This window comes from Anabas testudineus, chromosome 6, assembly GCF_900324465.2.
Source record: "Anabas testudineus chromosome 6, fAnaTes1.2, whole genome shotgun sequence".
Taxonomy (NCBI): Eukaryota; Metazoa; Chordata; class Actinopteri; order Anabantiformes; family Anabantidae; genus Anabas; species Anabas testudineus.
Genome location: NC_046615.1, coordinates 14,641,766 through 14,655,990, shown reverse-complemented (window position 1 = coordinate 14,655,990; position 14,225 = coordinate 14,641,766). Strand labels below are relative to the sequence as shown.

Sequence of the window (14,225 nt, the reverse complement as noted above, 5' to 3'; positions counted from 1 at the left end):
TGGCTGAAATGCTCTGCCTGAAAGAAAATATTTAGGGCACTATTTGCCCTACGCATCGGTACAGTAAGCGCTTTAACATCAGTGTCGCCACAAACATATTACATTTTAAAAAATATACCAATATAACAAATACACCAACGACAACGCATATTAGTACAGGGAATGTTCTTATTTAGATTATTTGGATTTTTCAGCGCACCGTTGCACCGGAAGAGATTGTCGCAGCTGCTCAGTCAGAGTTGAAAGGTCAGAGTTGGCTAACGACTCGTTAAGCAGCTAGAGAAGCTTCACAAATATTATAAAAATGTCAGATACAGAAGAAAACACTGGCATGGGTATTCCATGCGTGCTAATAACTAGCTCTGACAGTGGTTTTAAAGAAGACGAGCTGATAAAACGTAAGTTTAGCGAAACGTGGCATTAACAATTCAGCAAACAGGCTAGCTAATATTTAGCACAACAGATAGCATGCATGTTTCTAATACTAGATAAGTTAAATAATTCAATTGTGTGAGGTTGTTAAACTAGTTAAGTGGTTTACTTTTGTGGGTCTGATATGCTAATGATATTGAATGAGTCTTTACTACAGCTAGTAGTAACAGTGAAAGTAAGCCGAGCCTAACAGCCGCTCTGTTTATGTGGTTTCTACAAATGCATTTTTGCTTCAGAGATCCTTAATTCGAAGACTTTGCCTGAACCGACTAAGCGAGAAGAAACAGTAGTGTGGTATCCATGGACAATCAACAATAAGTATTATACAGCAGATGTCAGTCTATGTGTTGTACCGAACACTTTCCAAATGTCATCAGAAATCGCCCAATCCACGCAGGCTTTCATCGCTTATTTCGACAGTACAGTGGTACGTGGCTCATTAATTTGTATATTTAAAATTTGTCAACAGTCCTGTGATTGCTGCGCAACCTTTATTTTGCATTGTGTTTGCAGAAAGATGGCCTGGAAAAGCTAAATCCATGGGTATCAGTGGTGGAAGATCTTGCTCCAGAGGTGCTTATTCTGGTGTGTGACAGAGTCTGTGAAAATGGTTAGTCCATTATGATAGTTTGCAGAAAGCCCCATTTTTTGTGACTATGATATGGCATGTGAAACTTGTTTGTACTCTAGGGGTCACCAGACATGAAGCACAACAGTGGTGTTTGGCTCACACCTTTGAACTGGTGGAGCTCAATCCACAAGAGCTGCCGGATGAGGATGGTGGGTTTTACAGACAGTAGAAATGACAGTTACAATCACATGTATATGAGAAATTTTCATGTTTTGCTTATTTTTATCTTTATCAGATGACTTTCCAGAATCCACAGGAGTAAAGAGAATTGTCCAGGCACTCAATGCCAATGTGTGGTCCAGTGTGGAGATGAAGGATGGTGAGATGACACTATTAATACAATCACTTGTTGTATTTTCCTGTTCCTATTGACTATTTAACTTGCCTCTGTTTATGTATAGAATGTGACACTTTATATCTCTGTTGGACAGGGCATTCTCAGGGCTTTGGTCTGATGAGTAGTTTAGTTGCCTCCAGACACAACAACCCTCGCAACGGCCCAGATCCACCAGTCAGTGGCATTTTCATGCAACCATTTTGATAGTTTCCTTTTTCAATAATTTTTTCTATGTGTTCTAACGCAATTGTTGGAGGCAGGTTAATGTAACTTATTTTCCTTGTCAGTCTTCCAGTTTGCCAGTAGAGGGCACACTTGTTAATGAGGAGGCTAACAATACTGAAAGCAGTACCAACCCAGATGCACAGGACACTGTAGTTGGTGAGTGAACAGCTCCTGATGTTGACTCTACCACTGACATGTATTGCAATACTGCTCCACTTTTTCTTCAATGTGTTCACCCCAAATATGACTATTTCGATGACTGGAGATGTCATTGCCGTACATGCGACATTAGTAATGTTAAAGTTGTGTTTGTCTCAGATGCTATGACGGATTTGGACATACAGGAACTTGCTAATCTGACGGCTGGAGATGCAGATGTGGACAATTTTGAGCGGCTATTTACTAAATTAAAAGAGATGAAAGGTAATTGCTAAATGAAAAAAACATCTTTGTTAGCAAAAACCGAGGTCAGCTGATTTAATTTATGTTTTCTCTGATTTTAAACCTGTAGACAAAGCATCTTCATTACCTCACGAGCAGAGGAAGGTTCATGCAGAGAAAGTAAGTAATGGTATATATCTCAATTTACCGTTGTGAAACTAGGTATTGTCCAGAAAATTAGTATAACAAAGTTACCTTACAATCACATAGTTAGAGCAATGAGTAAAGTGTTTTGGCTATGTTTCAGTGGAATGCTTGACTTGCTCAATAAATTGCGTAAGTGAACCCATTGCAAATTCTGATAACTCTAAATCTGGTTTCCAGGTAGCAAAAGCATTTTGGATGGCCATCGGTGGTGATGAAGATGAGATTGATGGGTTATCATCAGGAGAAGAAAGCTAAAAGTAGCTACCTGTGACTCAGTCTCCTCTCTCCTGATCTCCATCCTGTCTCGGGTGCTCTATGAGCCAGCGTCCTTTGATATTGACACTCTGAAAGTGGAGATGCTTACAGATGCTACTGTAGGCACAGTCATGTTTAGAAACATTTATTCTTAAAATAAAATGATTGGAATACTGTGTATAGTGAGACGCATTATCATGGCGAACAAAAGAGTTAGTGAGTGGCCAAGACCCTGTGTCTTTTCCCTCGGTTCCCCTGCAATATTCTAAGCTCGGCATGATAAATTGCGTTTGAGAATATAGGAAATAAATTATGTGGGCTTTAAATGATGTATTTGTTGTTTTAGGTACAGTTGTCATATTTTGTAATGACATGATGTGCCTTATCCTAAGAGGAATTGTTTAAGATTTATTTGCATAGTCTCTTGAATCAACATAAAGTCTTGTGGTTTTATATTTTGTGAGTTATTTTGAGTGTAGGTCATTTGTAAAGGCTGAACACTAATACACTAGATGGGTGCAGAAAAGTTCCTGTTTTTCTAGTCAATGCGTATTAACAAACCAAGGTTTAAGAAAACTACCTAGAATTCTTATTACTCAGTTGCAATTTATTACATTTTCACAGATAAAACAATGGTCAGTTGAGAATAAATATCAGGCTACATGATAAAACATGTACATAAGACTTGAAACAGAAAATCACCAACTAAGAATATCAAGGACCACAGTTACTCATACAAATCTACCTATTACCTAATGTACTGTAGTACACTGTATTTCAATTTAGCACCATGTAATTGTCTGAAATACATTACATAGTGACTCAGTTTTATGTACTGTAAGTGCAGGATTAACATGGTGGCTTCGTAGACATTGACCAAAAACAGCAAGCATATTACACATGCCTTATTTTGTACATGTAATATACAATATTGAACAACTAAATTGCAACTACAACTAAAACTGTACTCTGATCAACACAGTAAACAGTGTGTCATTTCATCATAGCACACTGCATAATGTACTGTTGGCTACCGGTTCCTAGTAGGTTTTGCTCTACACTGCCATAGATACATAAACCCTTCACACTGAAGTCACATGGTACCTAAATTCAAACAGTCAACTATGATCACTCATTCTGTATGTTGTATGTCCCTCTTATCAAATAACAGCATTATGTGGCACAGTAATCCTATGTTACACTTGAGAATCAGTTGGCTGGGTTATAAATCCTGAATTTAAGGAGGACAGGTTTTGTGTCATTTAAATTTTTTTTGTGACTCTACCCATGTCAGAAGTGTGTCAGGCCCATTGTTTCAAGCAATGCATGACTACAAGAAATCACAAGCTATAAATATTTATGTACAATCATACTAAGGCAATAATAAAAATATATTCCCATGCAGGACAGTATGCAAAAATAACTTATAAAATGTCTTTCACTGAGCAAAATAGTTTTCATACAAGGGTTCTTTTCCAGAAATTATAGTGCTAATGTCTATTTCCTCATTCAAAATAGATAAAATACCAATTAAATGAGTTGACAATTCATGGTTTCATTGATGCAGGGAAATCAATATGGTTTAAGTACTTTGTACTTAAAATATTAATTAAATATATAGTATTTAACTGTTACTCAGAATCACCTTTTCTAGCTTAAATTATGTTTTAGATGCTGAACGTCCAATTCAGTGATTATAGAGAACGGTACAGGGACACTGAAACACCAGTGATGTTAGCATATTCATAATCATAGCTAATTCATAGAATCAAAAATGGTTTGAAACATGTAGATGACCAAGCTGAAACTTCACCATAACTTCAACTTGGAAAACAAACATTTCAATCTCCTTTATACAAAATTATAACACTGAGCACAGACATGATATCTGAATGAATAATGAGTTTTTTTTCTTCTAAAACCTACTGCTTGTGCCCAGGGGCTCAAAATGATGCACAGGTTCTAAAATAACCATGAAATGGAAACACTAAATGGTACTAAGTAAAGCGCTGCACATGTGAGGTGATGTAGGACACACTGAGGAAGGAGAGTGGTTTGATAATTTGTTTAACAGCATCTGTTTCCTTATCACTGAGAGAAACTTCAGTTTTCCTATGTGTATTTAAGTGTGTGAATAGGAAGGAGGGCTGTTAGGTAGCATGTGCATCTCCTATGACACACTGGAGCAGTGGATGCTGGGAGAGCCCATCTGTGTTAGCACTTTGTCCAGCCACTGCAAAGGCCCATTGAGATGCAGCTCTATCCAGCAGGGGGTGCTGGTCACTGTCTGACGTCTGCAGGGTAAAGGAGAGGGGCAACATCGTTTGTCAAAGCCGATACCTTTTCATAATACACCATAGTACCATGAAATTCACACATGTAATTGTTAACGTTACTGCATTACTGTCAATGCAAAGATACAGTCTGAACAGTGAAGCCAATTCTACTATTTCTGAAGTCACTCAAGTTTATACCAGAGACATTTTTCTCCAAGGTGTTTGGTGCCAGGAATATAACACACATTCACAGTCCAGTAGGAATCCCCCTTGCAAAGGTTGTCTGAAATGTGTCTGCCACTCTATGTCCCCCCCATCACTACATGCCTGCTGCATTCTTCTTCTGTTATTCCACCCTCTCTTGCCAACTCGCAACTCCACCCTCCCCCATCACTCTCGCTTTTTCCTTTACTGCTACCGTCTGTGTGCAACACTCTTAATCCCTCTCTTTCACGCCCAAATTGAACTGAATTGCATCATGAACATTAACATCTCCAGAAGTTTAGCAGCCTTAAAACTTTGTGTGTATACACACACATATTATATAAATGTATGTGTTTGTGTATAATATTATATATATTTATCTATTTATCTTTTACCTGTATTCAGCTCCCCAGCCCTTGACAAAACTCATACGGATGGTACACATCCTGGTGAGCTGATAGACAGCCTCAAAGCCCTGGTTCACCGACTGGGCAAGCAGGGCAGCAAACTCCTGGTTGTTGAAGATCTTCAGGTTGCAGCCTGACAAGACAAAATGTATTATTTAGGATTAATAGTACTGAAAACTACAAAGATGTCTTTGAATCATCTGATATTCCTATGTTATGTTATGATATTCATATACCTATGTTTGCATGTATCTTTTCGTGCTAACCTGGAGGGATTTTGCAGACAGTGGCAGGATGCCAACCATAACGCTGGTTGCAGTTGGGACTCTGGACAAAGATTGCGCTGTCACTGAGACACTCTGCAAACACCTCTCCCCCAATGTAGTACAACCTCACACCCCGGCCTGAAAAGCGAAATGACATGACTGTAGCTCAGTGACCAGCAACCTGCTAATTACGTCACGAACAAACATAAAATACATATTATATCAGATCTTATGTCGCTCTTGTGAAATAAAATGAGTACCTATGTGTCTGCGTGTGAGCTCTACTGCTGAGTTGCGATTTACATTTGACAGCAAGCCCAGACAGAAGCGCTCAGAATTGGAGGGGTCTGTGAAACCATCTACTGTGAGGGAGGGCTGAGATGCGTGGAAAGTCTCTCCTACACGTTGATTCAGCTCATAGTAGGATATAGAACACCAGAAGGCGGACTCGCAGTATGTCACAGGTTGTAAATCTGCAAGAGGAAAGGTGGGAGGTGAGGTAAATAAGACATTTACAGAGCCACAAGCTCCATCAAAAAATAACTAGTTGAATAGAAGGTGATCAAAGAGACTTCTGATTATGAAGATGCACATTGCTGCTAAAGTTCCCTTTAATTTATCCTCAACAGGTCTTTCCCACAACCCCCATTGCCTCAGCCAGGAATGACCAAGATGTGATGTACCTATTTATTTTTCTAACAATGACCTCCTGATGGCTTTCCACATGGATAGAATAACCTGGCAAACGGATTTTATTATTGCATTACCCTTAGCAGTCTGAAGGCAAGGACAACCCATGGACAAAGACTTCATTCATACCATACTTATTCCATTACTGCCCTTAGGCTGACACTCCCAGACGTAGTCGACTGCTGCTGTATACTACTGATCTGTATTTCTCCAAAGTGATCCTACACTGATAATCTGAGGACTTCATACAATATGAACAGAGCTTTCACTAAGACATCAGTACTTTGTGGTTTACAAGAAAGAAATAAAACTAAAACACATTATTTTGATGTTATGTGTCCATGAACAAAGAACAGAGCTATCTATTAGGACAGGACAGGACATGTACAGTGTAGTACAATCAGGTGGGAATGGGTGTTCTTACAAACACATTTACAGTACATGTGATGTACAGTAATGATAGACAATTTGACATTTCTAATTAATTGGCACTGACCAACATCTGCTGTCATACTGACCAATTCATAAAAAATGTCACATCTGCAGCTTACAATGGAAGCATTTCACATGGATATACTGACTGAAATGAATTATTTGGTTTCCTCACTGCGAGTGATGCTCTTGGATGCAAATTATTAAAACATGAAAAAAGCAGTGAGTGAGATAAGTGGGGAACAATAAAAAAGAAAACAAGTGAGAAATGTAGATTTTTTACTTGTTTCAGTTTTGTGCTGCAACCCGCTAGCTCTGCATTCATTTGATTAGACACTTTCAGGACCTTTTTTCAATAAACCAATCAAATTCTGAATAAAGATTTCAGTGTTCTACCACAGACAGAGCAGATGGTCAAAATGAGCCAGTCAGCAGCCTGATACATAAGAGCCACAGACTTTGAACACCAACCCACATTAACAATCCTAAAGTCTCCTTCTTATCTAACTTACAGTACATCTGGTCCTGCTTGTTGAACAAGCCAACAAATAAACATTCACCAGACAATAGTGCACCACTGGTGTCAGCTTGCAGGCCAGGCAAGTAATTAGCTGCTCAGTTGCAGCACATTAAACAGCATGAAGGATTCATCTATAAATGTCATTTTGGTAGATGCTGGTTTGATCCTTACACAACTCCCTTTCAGTCAGCTGAAAGGAAAAACAGCCTTCCTGATATTTTACCTAAGACCCATTTATTGTCTTTCAATAATAAAAAAATATCAACAATGCATTTAAAACACACAGGCATTATTTTTTTTATCTTCCAAGCAGAACTCTACCTTCTTAGACTGCAGGTTTACTTGTGGTTCCTAGAGTTTCCAAATGTAGAATGGGAGGCAGAGCCTTTAGCTACCAAGCTCCTCTCCTGTGGAACCAGCTCCCAGTTCAGGTTCGGGAGGCAGACACCCTCTCCACATTTAAGACTAGACTTATAACTTTCCTTTTTTATAAAGCTTATTGTTAGAGATGGATCAGATGACTCTGAACCATCTCTTAGTTATGCTGATATAGCTTAGTCTGCTGGTGGACCTCTATTGATACACTGAGCTCCTCTCCTCTCTCCTTTCTCCTGTATCAAATGCCACCATTGCATGTCATTAACTTTGTGTCTTCTCCCTCTTTTAGTTGTGTTTCCTCCTCTCTGTCTCCCTCTCTCTGTACTTTTCTGCAGGTATCCTCGGCCTGGAGCTGTACATCTCCAGAATCCAGTTGACCTCCCCAATGTTCTTTCTGCTTGTTGTTGTCTTATTGCCTGCTGTTCTTTTCTCTCTTCTCTTTCCACTCACCCCAACCAGTCGGGGCAGATGGCCGCCCACTATGAGCCTGGTTCTGCTGGAGGTTTCTTCCTCTAAAGGGAGTTTTTCCTCTCCACTGTTGCCTAAAGCTTGCTCAAATGGGATTGTTGGGTTTTCTCTATAATTTCTTGTATAAAAATTTTCTGTAAGGTCTTAAACCTTACACTCTAAAGTGCCTTGAGATAACTTCTGTTGTAAATTGGCGCTATACAAATAAAACTGAATTTAATTGAATTTTATACTAGAAAAAAAGCATTGAATAATGTGATGTAATTGTGAATACTAGGCTTGAAGAAAAGCTAACACATTTTTCTTACCAAGATTACTGTTTGCAGGTGACACAGGATTGGGTGACAGGCTCGGTGAACCTGAAATAGAGTGGTAATAAAGTAGTTGGTCATATTCTGAATAAGTTATAATTAAAACTGTATGAGCTTGAACTGTGCAAATATATATATATATATATATATATATATATATATATATATATATATATATATATATATATATATATATATATATATATATATATATATGTATATATTCACAAGACTCACCTGTGTCCATGCTGTGGTTGAGCTGGTGATCATTTGTCTCACCATCCTCACTCAGATAACCTGGTGGTGGAGTTTCTATAAAACACAAACACACAGACATTAAACACAGCACTTATCTCCACCCTTCAGGTTGGACGTATATTACAAATACATATTTGCTGCTCCCTGACTTAAATGCTGGAATTGAATTTACCCTGTCAACATGACTGTCTTTTAGTAGACACATTAGAACCCTAGTTACATGTATACCCTGGGGAAGGTTAACTGAAACACTCTCTTCTCTAGTTCCTGATCTGGTTTCTCATCAACATGAAATGATAAAGACTGTAAAATTATTGTAACCAGGTTAATTTCACTGTATATAAACGCACTTATTGATGAGAATTAGAGTATATAGACTTTTTAAGTCTTCAGAATGTGAAGCGTTTTTCTTACCAGGAATATAGTTACTCTGGGGCTCAATGCCAGCTGGGAAGTTGGTGTTCTCAGGAATGGATGGACTGTAGTCATCCAGTGGTGGGAACTCTGCAGGGATATCTGTATGTCGTGGTACTAGGACAGGAGGTAAAACTAGAGACACACAACAGATACATTCATTAAGAAGTTCAGTTTGAAGAAAACATTTTAAATATAGTAATTTTGATGATGCAGCAATTAACTGATCTCACTTGGTGTCTCCACCCTCTGGTAGTGGTAGGGGTTGACGCATACTTCATCCTTCTTGGTGTGGAAGGCAAATTCACAGTGGTCGACCGCTCTCAGTTCATGATGGGATTGCAGATCTGGCCAGCGCCACAAGCGGCAGTAAATCACATGAGGAAGACCTTTTCTGTGGGAGACCTGGAGACGCCCATCTAAAGACCTGAAACATGCCATCGGAAAGACTGTCATGGTAGTTCCAGAGTTAGATCACTCGAGATAATCACTCTGCTCTGCAAATGTTTTTTTTAAATTTAAAAAGATTTAATTTAATAGGAAGTTTTGAATAACTAAACTATGTCATAGAAACATTAGTTGGATAAAAATAAGTCAAAATTTGTTTCCCATAGACACTGGACATTAACTACATCAGTAGTATGTTGATATTTATTAGAAGAAAAACATGTTTTATTTTGTTTTAATCCATATGAAATCAAGTATTTTGAAACAAACTGAAATATAGATTTGAAGCTTCATAAGGCTTTGTCAGTTGGCGAAACCATCATAAAACCAAATGCTACATAATTGTGTGTTTGTTTATGATGTAATATATTGCTAGAAAAATGCTAGAAAATTTGTAATTTAAATGACGATGATGATGATGATGAAAAAGAGAGCTGTTTGGCCTGTGTCCAAAAAGTGATGAAACCTTGCAAACCTTGAAAGTTGCACCTGTTTTTTATACCTGTGAAGGACATGACTGAATATTTTGCAGTGAAACACACTAAAAAAGGAAAAGGAAGACTGTAACAGAAGTTTAACTTGAACTCCTCACACTGAGCCTAATGTGGTGGTATGAATTCGAAGTTATTTTAAATACTATACTTTTATGCCATCTTCAGTGCCAGTTGCCGTTCTTACCTTTTAAACTGTCTGTTTACAAAAGACAGTGACATGATTTTCACCAGACATAAAAAGATATGTTTATCTCAAGCAAACAAATTTGCTAAATGGAAGACACAAAGTTTCAGTAAAGTTGGACAGTGCGATACCTAAGTTGACAGTTCTACAAACCACCTCCACCTGTTAGAAAAACAATGCAGTTCAAGCTGATGGGGTGAAACTCATTTTCCAACACTGTGTGAGCCGAGTTCAGCATTTCAGTGTCTCGGCTGAGACTGGCCTAAGCTATGCCCTGTTTTAATGATTTATCAATCCGATATGAGGACCACTAAACTTGAAACCCTACGAATTGCCATCATATATGTGCAGCAACAATTCTTGATGGGGACCAGTAAAGTAAATCAAAATACATAATAATAATTAAAGGTTTAAGTTTAAATTGCATCAAGATGACATTTTAAATCTCTCTATATACTGCAAAAGTCAAAAATGACATGCTTTCAATGAAAACAATGCTGACTGAGGTTAAAGCATATACTCTGGAAGTAATTTCCTATTTATTGAGTCTACTCTACGTGCAAGCACCTCAAGCTGTACTTGACCATTTTAAGATGCTGACAATCCCCTTTCTCCCTAAGCTACACTAGGCGTGGTGATGAAAGCACAGCACAAAGGAGACCTGCTGTAGGGCTGAATCACTGAAATACAACAGCTGTTATTCAGTCAACATACAGTCTGCAGACCAATATTTTGGTTCAACATCCAACCAAGTGAAAACAGTTGATAAACAGTTGTTGAGTCATTCAGACTGAGAGTAGAACTTTACGGATGCATCACACCCAAAAACCTATCATATATCAGACAAACTACACTGCACTGAGATGCTTGTCCCTGTTGGGGAATCCCAAATCAAGCACTTATTCCAACTTTCCCAGCGCACACACACTCCAGTCTAAACATCCTCTGTGAGTCAGAGTCGTGCCTCGCCAAACCACCCATTCTCCTGTTCACCACACGTGTGAACTGTGGACACGCTTGTTTACACAACCACCAGGTCACCGGGTGAAACTTGCTCAGTCGTTTTATTTAACTTGATTAGACATGAGAAGAAACTGCATCTACCACTTCCCGTAAAATTCAATGACAATTATCACATCTGAACGGTGCTAAGGGATAACGCTGGTCCACCTGTCATGCTAATTAGCTAACTAACGTTATGGCATCAGACACTAACGTTAGCTAATGACAGCTGATATTCATAACACTAAATGATCCACTCATACACGTAACACAGGTTTGCCAGGCTGATGAAATGCCACTTGGCCTTTACCTTCCTTGTTTACTTAACACAATTTAATTGTGCGTTAAGTTTGCACTCAGCCTACAATTGTTTTCAAAGGGGAAGCTAAGTTTACGTCAATGCTAAATAGGAATGCAACTAAAACCCAAATGCGTTGCATCAAACATTTCATCTACTCATAAATAAATTTACGAGGCAGCATGCCGAAGTTAATATAATCAAATAATCAAAGAAAAGCGCTTCAATAAAACATTAGGCTCCTAGCTACAGTTAGCTCAAGCTAACTAGCAAGCTACTCGGCTAACCTTCGCTAGCTAGCTGTCACCAGCATTAGCTTAACTCTGAGGCAGCTAAGCTAGCCAGTTAGCTTGTCGGTGTCGTTACCTGGGTATGGTTATGCATTTCGTGTTGACATTCTGTGTTGTGATGGCTTTCTCCAACTCGTCCAATTGTCCCGTCTTTTTCAACTTCTTCACAAGACTTTTCACAGCCTTTTCGCACCATTTCTCCTCTTGCCCATTCTGCTCTCCCTTCTTCCAGCCAAGAAGCCTCTTCACGATCGGGGGAGTGAACGGTAATATAGACATCTTACTCTGCAACTCAAACAATTAGTCTCTGTGCTCTGCTTGAATTATACCGTCCACAGTCGATTGCTCCTCAAATGCCTTTTATCGTGACAACAACAACTCAGTTAGCTAGTTAGCCTGGCTAACTAACTAAGGATAAACTCCACTGAGACGAGGTGCTGGCTGCTGCCGGGGACTCAGCAGCGGCTTGTGTCGCAGGTTTCCTCCGTTGAACTTGGCTGTGTGTCGGAGGGGAGCAGCTCCTCCACCTCCCCGGCTGTCTGTCCTCCTCCTCCTCCTCCTCCTGCTGCTGCTGCTCCTCCTCAGCTGGTCTGTCCTCCACCTGTATCGAGCTAGTGTGCGGACGAATGGCACATTACACAGCCACCATTAAACATTATAATAAGCAAAATAAATACAGCGGATAATTTGCACAAACATCTAAATCCAGGGCAAAATAACACACCTGCGAAATGAAAATGCAGTTATAAAACATTCTTTATTTTCAATTAGTTTTACACAACTGGATATGAGTGATTTGCTTTTATGCATGTAACATTTTTAAAAACAAGTGTCCCTTTGCTGTCTGTGTATTGTATGTATTTCTTCACCACAGGTTGAGCTGTGCAACCTATGTTAAACTTTAGAGGCAAGAAATGTAAAAAATGTTGTAATTAGATATATGTCAACACTGAAAAGTGATCCAACGTTTGCATTTACTGTGTCCATGAATAGAACATCCTTGGTTGTAATCCCTTTGATCCCCTCATAAAAGTGATTTAATTTCACCTCAGATGCATCTCTCCAGAAATGGACGGGGGAGGTGACGGTGCATTGACTGGTATTTGGGGTTTTATGGGGTCATTGATAAGTGTACCCCAAGTTGCTGCCTCCAGTAAACACCACTGTGCCTGTGCTATAAATATACCATCCAGGACCAGCCTCTTTCCCTTATTTCTATTTATAACCTCCATCAATGACTGCTGCCTATTTTTGAGCAAGCACTTGGCAAGGCTTCCTATTTCCTTCTTCTTAAATAAATATTACAGCTATCTTGGCATTGGCAGCTGAAAACTAATATTTAAAGAACACTTAATGAGTCGGTTGACTCAGTAGTAACGATGCAACCCTATTCACATTAATAATTCAGAAAACAGTGGCTTATAATCAGGATTGGAGCTTTTTTCAGTTCCTGAAGACCAAATTTATCTTATCTTATCTTATCTTATCTTATCTTATCTTATCTTATCTTATCTTATCTTATCTTATCTTATCTTATCTTAAAGTGTTTATACATATTCATACATACTGAACACTAAATGCTTTGTCTGTATGTGAAATAAATTTAAACCTGGAAATGGATTACCCTGTGTTTAAAATGCCCTTGCCATTGATAAATTAAACAGGCTGTAGAGCAGTGACCACTCCTTCCATATGCACTCTGATGGTTTGCTGCAGGGCCAGCACCTTTACTACCAGGGGGGCAGGAGCTGGACAGCTGGTGTGGAGAGCTTTTGTGTGTTTATGCGTGAAAGAGAGAGAAAGAGAGTGGGCTCGTGTGCTATGTGGGATACAGGGGGGGCAGATGGGTTGCAGCAGACAGGAGAAGGTCTTGGGGACAGATTGACGAATGATTTTGGACAAAAGGCACGATGGCTGGCTGATTAAGTAATGACTGCAGAGGGATAACAATGGCATTGTGATGGACCACTCATGAGCTTCGTGGGAAACAAGCAGAATGTGTTGGAGAGGCCGATCAGCTGGGCTGCTGTCACAACAATACTTAGACAAGGATGGAGTAGCAATTAGAGTAAATAGTCTTTTGTGTCTCCATATGGGCAAACTGCTGTGAAGTTTTATAAAACCTGTATCTTAATCTTTAAAATTATTCTCAATTTTAAGGAAACTATTCATCCTGTTGCAGTCACAGTTATACCATAAACACATATTCTCTGTGATGAATGAAAGCTTTTAAGTATGATATGTATGATAAAAAAAAAATTCAGCGTAGCTCACACGTTTGCCCTTAAACCTGTAATTGCCTCAACAGCTAATTGTAGTGTATTTGTAACAGACGTGGCTGTTCAGCGTAGTCTCAGATGGGTGGGGTCTCGTTTTCTCTAGAATCTCTGCCGCCTTTTTTAATCTCTCTTCATACTG

At 39.1% G+C, this 14,225-nt stretch overlaps 2 protein-coding genes across 2 annotated transcripts; one reads left to right on the top strand and one right to left on the bottom strand.

Moving 5' to 3' along the window:
* Window positions 1-238: 238 nt before the first annotated feature.
* aagab (alpha and gamma adaptin binding protein) lies at window positions 239-2,994 on the top strand. Its single transcript, XM_026365829.2, has 10 exons — window positions 239-398; window positions 669-859; window positions 946-1,042; window positions 1,123-1,212; window positions 1,299-1,382; window positions 1,495-1,574; window positions 1,688-1,781; window positions 1,944-2,048; window positions 2,137-2,186; window positions 2,391-2,994. The coding sequence occupies exons 1-10, from the start codon at window positions 305-307 to the stop codon at window positions 2,466-2,468; spliced, it is 963 nt and encodes a 320-aa protein (XP_026221614.1). The 5' UTR covers window positions 239-304; the 3' UTR covers window positions 2,469-2,994.
* Window positions 2,995-3,165: 171 nt separating this feature from the next.
* smad3b (SMAD family member 3b) lies at window positions 3,166-12,326 on the bottom strand. Its single transcript, XM_026365828.1, has 9 exons — window positions 11,884-12,326; window positions 9,326-9,519; window positions 9,093-9,227; window positions 8,658-8,732; window positions 8,418-8,468; window positions 5,882-6,094; window positions 5,622-5,759; window positions 5,344-5,488; window positions 3,166-4,762 (listed from the first exon to the last, which is right to left on the bottom strand). Exons 1-9 carry the CDS (start codon window positions 12,084-12,086, stop codon window positions 4,639-4,641), a joined length of 1,278 nt encoding a protein of 425 aa, XP_026221613.1. The 5' UTR covers window positions 12,087-12,326; the 3' UTR covers window positions 3,166-4,638.
* Window positions 12,327-14,225: the final 1,899 nt, after the last annotated feature.